Genomic DNA, 8,198 nt, shown 5'->3' with positions numbered 1-8,198 from the left:
CCTGACTGGCTCCTGTAGGATTTTCGAGCGAGATCGTTGCCAGTGCCCCTGGACTGGCTTGTGCGGGTGGCACATAAAAGACACCATTTCGAGCGTGGCCGTTTTCGTGCGGGTGACACGTAAAAGCACCCACTACACTCTCTGAGTGGTTGGCGTTAGGAAGGGCATCCAGCTGTAGAAACTCTGCCAAATCAGACTGGAGCCTGGTGTTGCCATCCGGTTTCACCAGTCCTCAGTCAAATCGTCCAACCCATGCTAGCATGGAAAGCGGACGTTAAACGATGATGATGATGATGATGATGATAACATCAAAGATGATCATTCCACTTTCAGTTATGGGCTTGAAGGTTGTTGCCTAGGTCCTTGTAACCCAATCAATGACAGCAGCTAAAGCAGCTGGTACTTTTGCTATGCATAGAGACTTCAGAGTACAGGAATAATGTCAAATGCTTTCCTATATCAAGTATTATTGTCACAAGGTGCCGGTGGTATTTTCTTACTTTGGACAGTACAACTTTGCTTATCAAAAGTTATTAGGCACATCCACACACTCACTTATTTCCACCTGCCTGCTCATCAGGCACTATGTTGTTGGACTCACAATGATTCTCATGGAATTGATTGAAGCAGCTTTTACCTAATGTTGGTGGTTTCATTCCTGAATACCAAGATTCGTTTGTGCTATAGCAAGTCAATACTGGCTTGCTCAAAAATTTTCCCATGATAATGAAGTTTCTTTGTTTAGTGTCCTGAGTTCATGCTTTAGAGAAATGAATTAACTTTCCTTTAAGAGCTTGGTGTGGAAGAGCTGCCATAGAGTTTTGTTATTTTTTGTATGAGATGTAATAGATGAGGTGTGAACTTATTCCTCTTGCATTTTATTATTGTGGTTAACGATCTAATATGGTAGCACAGATTGTCAATGTTTTCTTCAAGCTTTTTTCTTCCATATAGGTTGCTTCTATTTAATAATGTTTAGTAATATCAGCGATGTTGTGTTTGCACCAAACTGTTGTTTTTGCTGGAGTGTTCCAACAGTATTCTGTGTTTTTAAAGGTGTCAATACATCCTGGTTTTGACATGCATTTGATGAAAACATCAGGGCAATCCTTCCTGCATATAGCATTGTAAATAGTCTTTTCAACTATATTATGCCTCAGGGATATGTAGTATCTTGTGAACATTTTGGGGCAGATGCTGATGATGTGGGTGATATCTTCCACATTCCACACTGGTATAGTATTTTCTCTCAAAACGTGACGTGAGATTTGGTGGTATTCTTGCATTTAGTGATTCTGAAAAGTGCTACTATGAAAAGTTATTAAATGTGGAGAAAGTATGGGAGAAAAGGAGTCTTCCCAATATAAACTCAACAGAGGGACCAGCTATTGATATGTAGCACACCTGTCATCCCTGCTTGGATTGTCTCAGGGCTAAACATAAAAGCCTGGAAGGGACACAGCAGGCAGCTATGACTCATGCGCAAAACACAACAGCCCTTACAGATAATGGAAGTTGTGAAAGGCATATAAGGAGCCCGACTGATAGGACTCAGCCTCTTTTTCCTTTGGGCAGTTAGCTTGCCAATTGCCCACAACTAAGACTGATAGCTCTCTTTCTTTGTTTCAGTGCCCTACACCTGGTGTCACGATGCCTGTCCCACAGTAAGTACCATTTGATAATGAATTCACACACTCAGAGTTTGTAAGTTTATATACCAAGATGCTATGGCATTTTACAATGAATAAATCATCTTCGCTAAACATTTGTATTGCCTGAATTTATTGCTTTCTCTCCGCAAAAAGATATTCATGAACGATACATGCATGCCTATCTTGATTCCCTAATATTCCACCCTCACCATCACAAATATACATCACAAACTATTAAAGTGGTGAACCTGAAATTGGACAAAAGCAAAGTATTTCTCACATGGCAGTACAGAGCATCATAACAGCAGACTCACACATGCGGTAAGTAACAACAGCGTCACCTCCAGTAGCTGCTGTTTCTCATCCACCTGTACCTATTTTCACCAGAGACATTTCTGTTTGGTTTGCCCAAATGGAATCCTACTTTGCAGCAAACCACATGTCATCCAAAACATAGTGTTTGCATCTCCTGATAAGCATTTTACCACCTGCTCTCACAAGTGAAGTTTGGGATATAATTACAAATCCAACAACTACTAGGCAGAATGCACCAGCTTGCAGAAGACAATTCATTATAGAGTGGTTTTCTCAAACAGCTATATTTTTCTTATCTACCTGCGACATCAGTACCATTGAACAATTGGTGACATCAGCAGATAAAATAATGGAGATAACCACTCTGACGACACCTCCTTTTGCTTCCACTACTATAGTGGCCATAGCATCCTTGTTCCAGGATTTTCGTTGCACCACAGAAGAAACAATTGAAGACTTGGTAGTGGAAGTTCACAACCTCTGTTTAGAAAGGAACACAGTCCCACTTGCAAGATGCCGATCTTGCTCAAGATCTCTATCCAGACATCAGTACATTGGTAATCAGCTGTATGTTGGTACCATACCAATTTTGGTGCCAAGGCAAGGAAATGCACACCACCTTGCTCATATAACACCTAGGGAAACATCAGAATGGAGCAGTAAGCACAGCTACTATTTCTGGTATCACCCCACCAAGTTGTGCAATTCTTATTAAAGATGAAATTTCGCAGAAAAGCTTCCTGGTTGACTCAGGAGCCGCAAGTAGTATCTAGCCAGCTAAATAAACTCATAGAAAAACTTTTCCTTCAGCCACTACCTTGCAAGCAGTCAACCATTCACCTATCATAATATATAGCAAAATTTTTCTCACCTTAAATCTACAACTCAGATGATGCTTCCAGTGGGTTTTTCTGGTTACTGACCTGCCATACCCGATTCTTGGGGCAGAGTTCCTTTCCTATTTTTCCTTGCTGGTCAACCTGAAGAACAGGCAACTGATTGACAGCAAGATGCAACTCAGTGTATGTGGCACTGACTCTTTTGTTTCCACAGTCAGCCTGGTTTTCTATGTTGCTGCTGCTGTCAACAAATACCACTCATTGTTGCAGTTGTTCCCAGAGTTACCAAAACTCATGTCCTATAGAAAAGACAACCCACACTCAATAGAGCACCACATTTCAACCACAAGCTCTCCTGTCTTTTCTCCCCTAATATGTTTGTTAGCAGAAAAACTTAAGACCACAAAAATGGAGTTTGAACATGTTACAGCTCAGAATTGTACGTCCTTCTTCCAGTAGCTGGGCTTCTCCATTAAACATGATACCGAAGAAATCATCTGCCAACTGGAGACCCTGCAGGGACTATAAACAACTGAATACCATCACAGTACCAGACTGGTTTCCCATTCCACCCTTCCAGGATTTCACAACAATGCTACACAGCAGTACTATTTTTTTAAAACTAGATCTTGTCCGTGCATATCACAAAGACCTATCCACCCTACTGACATTCCAAAAGCTGCTGTAACCACTCCCATTGGAGCTATCGAGTATTTAACAATGCCATTTGGATTATGAATGCTGCGAGCTCTTTCTAATGCTTCATAGATGAAGTCAGCTGTGATCTCCATTTTGTATATGCATACATCAATGATCTCCTCATTGCCAGTTCATCAGAAGCAGAACATGAAAGTCATCTACAACAGCTATTTGCTCATTTGTCACAGCATAATACCTGGATGAATGTTACAAAATGTGTTTTCAGAGCTTCCTTACCTTCCTGGGACACACCATCGACAAAATCGGAATCAGGCCTTTAGCCAAAAAAGTCGATGCAGTCGAAAAGATTTCTTTACCTACTTCACTGCATCAACTCCATCATTTTCTAGGCCTCCTAAATTTTTACAGACATTTTATTCCTAACTGTGTGCAAATATTGGCACCCCTTACAGATATGTTGCAAAACAGAAAGAAAACAAATGAACCTGTCTCATTCACTTCTACCCAGACCAAAGCCTTTCAGGATATCAAACAGAGTTTATCACACGTCTTTATACTGACCTATCTGGCTCCTGATGCAAAGCTGTCATTGTCTGTAGATGCTTTGGACCTTGCTGTTGGTTCTGTGTTACACCCACAGTGTGGTTCCAAATGGAAACCTCTTGTGTTCTTTTCAAAACGGCTCAATCCAGTCCAGGTTCATTACAGTACTTTCAGTTGTGAACTGATCGCCATCTACCTCACAGTAAAACATTTCCAGCACGTGCTGGAAAGCAGGAATTTCACAATTTACACTGATCACAAACTGCTATCTTTTGCTTTGAAATGCAAGCTCAACAAATTCTCACCTCAAGATATGTTACTTAGATTTCATTTCCCAATTCACCAGCAATATGTGACACATTCTTGGAAAAGAGAATATCACTGTTGATGCTTTGTCTCGTTTGTCTATCGACTCCATATTCCCACCTACTGAGATTGATTTGGTTGCCATGGCAAAAGATCAACCATGAGCAGAGGACATAGATAACAGCAAACCAGAGTTCTCTCCCTTGACCTTCAAGGCCTACCTGTAACAACTTCCAACTCTGAGATTCTTTGCGGCATCTCTACCAATTACCCTCATCCATTTGTGCCCGAGAACCATAGATAGTGAGTGTTTTCTGCACTATATAACATCTCACATCCTGTCATTGCTGCCACTTTGAAGCTAATTTCAACTTGCTTCATCTGGCCCAACATGAGACAAGACATCACCAACTGGGCCAGGAAGTGCCTGCCTTGCCAGAAAATGAAGGTTCCAGGCACATCAAAGCACCACTGGGAACATTCACCAATCTTGATGCACATTTCCAGCATATCCACATATATCATCACCAACTGTCACTCAGGCGCTCATATCAGGTTGGATTTCTCATTTTGGTACACCTGCAACAATTACAACTGACAGAGGTTGACAATTTGAATCACATCTTTTCCATGATCTGACAAAAATCTTAGGATCAAGATACAGCTACACATGAGCTACCATCCTGTCTCAAATGGATGCGTTGAGTGATTCCATTGCCAATTAAAAGCATCTCTGTGTGCATATCCTGACCCACAGAAATAGACAGAATATTTGCCCGTTTTTCTTTTTGGTCTTAGTTTTGCTGTCAAAGCAGACATTGTTGTATGGATCACCTTTATGGATTACCAATTGTTGAATGGATCACCTTTATCATTACCTGGTCAAATGATCACTCCAGTTTCTTTGCATTCAAAAGATTACACAAGCTACATGGATTGTCTTAGACATTACATGGAGACCTTGCCTCCCAACAACACAAGACAGCAATCCATTAAAACCTATGTTCCTGCAGACATATCATCCTGGACTCATGGTTTCATGAGAAATGATGCGGTTAGCCATCTGTTAACCCCTCCATACCAAGGACCTTGCCAAGTTTCATCCCATTCAGAAAAATTTGCCACTATTGACTATAAAGGTGTGAAAGACACTGTCAGTGTGGATAGACTGAAAAAGGCTTACATAGACACAACTGTTCCCACTCCCATTACACATAATGCATACACTGCACAACAAACTTCAAATTTGCCATCCGTAACTACTAGTAGCGTACAAAAAGTGCATTGGCCACAAAAATTGACTCAGACTTACCACATCTAAAGGAACATTGAATGAACTTTTACATATTTTGTTTTCATTGTTTATGTATGCTATTTTCATTGTTGTGTCTGCACCCTATTTTCATTATTGTATTGTTACATATTACATTTCCTTTGGTTTATTATTTTGTACCGTAAAGGCTCCTGGTATGTTTTGCCATAAATTCACAGCTGCCAAGGGAGTCTGTAGCATGTCCATCATCCCTGCTTGGATTGTCTCAGGGCTAAACATAAAAGCCTGGAAGGGGCACAGCAGGCAGCCATGACTCATGTGCAAAACACAACAGCCCTTACAGATAATGGAAGTTGTGAAAGGCATATAAGAAGCCCGAATGACAGGACTCAGCCTCTTTTTCCTTTGGGCAGTGAGCTTGCCAACTGCCCACAGCTAAGACTGATAGCTCTCTTTCTTTGTTTCAGCACCCTACACCTGGTGTCACGATGCCTGTCTCACAGTAGGTACCATTTGATAATGAATTCACACACTCAGAGCTTGTAAGTTTACATACCAAGATGCTATGGCATTTTACAATGAATAAATCATCTTCGCTAAATATCTGTATCGCCTGAATTTATTGCTTGCTCTCCGTGAAACAATATTCATGAACGATACATGCATGCATGTTTTGTTTCCTTAATACATTGCTATCACAAATACACATCTCAAACTATTAAAGATGGATAAGGCAATTAAGAATATGAAGACAAAGAAAGTGCGTGGCCCATCAGGAGTTGCTGCTGAGAAACTTAAAATATCTGGTAGAGTAGGATATAGTTTAGCCACAAATATAGTTAATCAGGTTATTCAAGAAGATGGCATCTCCAATGACTGATGTAGCAACTGCTACACAGGTAAGGAAGATAGAAGCAATTACAGTTAGAAATAATTATATAGGCAACAAATTTCAACATGAACCTCCACTGAGTCACACCTATATTTCACACCATCAATTACTTCAGTCACCTCTATCCCATCTAACCATCCCTCCACACATTCTTATAAAACTTTCTCCTTTGCCCAGTCCAATCTTCTGTAAGACTTCACCTATATTCCCCCTCCCCACTGTGCCTTAAGTGTATATCCTGACACAAACCCACCACTATCTCTCTCTCCATCTCTATCTTTCTTCCCTTTCTTCTCCAATAGGGATATTCTTGTAACTCTTCTACAGCAAGACACCTGTCTCTATCCCCTATTATTCTTTTAACCTCTCATCAATTGGCACAAAGCCACCTTCTGAAATGTTACCTCACCCCAGTTGAGTGGACTTTATTTTGCAACAAGGTGACCTTACTGGTGCTGGTGCCACAAAAAAAGCACCTAGTATATTCTATAAAGTGGGTGGCTTTAAGATGGGCATCCAACCACAGAAACCATGCCAGTATGGAAAACAGACGTATGATGATGATGATGGGATTAAAATATGACTAGTGAACAAAGTGAATTACAAATATACCACAAACTTTACCTTTGGAGCTTCACCTTCACCAAGATTAGAACTGCACTCTTTTGAACTTGATGAACTTGATGATAATCGAGGAACACAGCTATTTGTGTTCTGAGGTTCACTATTACTTATATCAATGACTGGTGGTGGTGGTAATGGACGAGATTTTTCAGCAGGATGCTACAAGAAGGAAAGTATGCACATGTTTACTAGATTTCAACTGAGATTATGTACTGAAGCTGTAAGAAGATATGTTACAGTATGAATCATATGGAATTGTTTTGTCAGTAGTGTTTTGCTGTTGCCATGTGTTTACTTGATGTGTCCTAATACAATTGTTATCAAAATAAGCTTTTTCAATTACAACTGAAAATATATATAGGAAATGTAGGACTGTAAAATATTTTCATACGAATATAATGAGAAAGATTCAAATAACAATCAAATGCAGCACTTGCAATATTGTCTGCAGAAGTCAATAACAGAATAAGTATGTTTTAAACCTGTTTACATCCTATGATGTAAACGGGTTTAAAACACAAACTAGCATGTTAAAAGACAAAGTAACATGAATGTGTGTATATTTACATATATCATCATCATCATCATCGTCGTTTAACGTCCGCTTTCCATGCTAGCATGGGTTGGACGATTTGACTGAGGACTGGTGAAACCAGATGGCTACACCAGGCTCCAATCTGATTTGGCAGAGTTTCTACAGCTGGATGCCCTTCCTAACGCCAACCACTCAGAGAGTGTAGTGGGTGCTTTTTATGTGCCACCGGCACGAAGGCCAGTCAGGCGGTACTGGCAATGGCCACGCTCAAAATGGTGTATTTTATGTGCCACCCGCACTAGAGCCAGTCCAGGGGCACTGGCAACGATCTCGCTCGAAAGTCCTTACACATGCCGCGGGCACAAGTGCCAGAAAGGTGACACTGGGCACAGGTGCCTTCACAATTTCGTTTTCCCCAATAAGTCTTCACAAGCTGAGTTTCGTGTCCAATGAAGGAGACGACGTTGGCGTGGGTGCCAGTCGTCGAATTTAACTCGATTTCGATTTCACTTGCCTCAACAGGTCTTCGCAAGTGGAGTTTAGTGTCCAATGAAGGAAG

The 8,198-nt window shown here is 40.8% G+C and overlaps 1 protein-coding gene across 8 annotated transcripts in view; it reads right to left on the bottom strand.

Annotated features, from left to right (window-relative positions):
- Positions 1-8,198, bottom strand: part of LOC106872580 (serine/threonine-protein kinase Nek4) — a 216,828-nt gene that overhangs the window by 112,239 nt on the left and 96,391 nt on the right. For all 8 annotated transcript variants that reach the window (XM_052967279.1, XM_052967281.1, XM_052967280.1 and 5 more), the window contains one exon: positions 7,105-7,263. In XM_052967279.1, the coding sequence (XP_052823239.1) occupies positions 7,105-7,263 (159 nt within the window). The remainder of the gene's footprint in view (positions 1-7,104; positions 7,264-8,198) is intronic.

This window comes from Octopus bimaculoides, chromosome 4 (assembly GCF_001194135.2).
Source record: "Octopus bimaculoides isolate UCB-OBI-ISO-001 chromosome 4, ASM119413v2, whole genome shotgun sequence".
In the NCBI taxonomy this organism is placed as follows: Eukaryota; Metazoa; Mollusca; class Cephalopoda; order Octopoda; family Octopodidae; genus Octopus; species Octopus bimaculoides.
The sequence above is the reverse complement of the archived record's forward strand: the minus strand, read 5'-3'. Positions and strand labels throughout refer to the sequence as shown.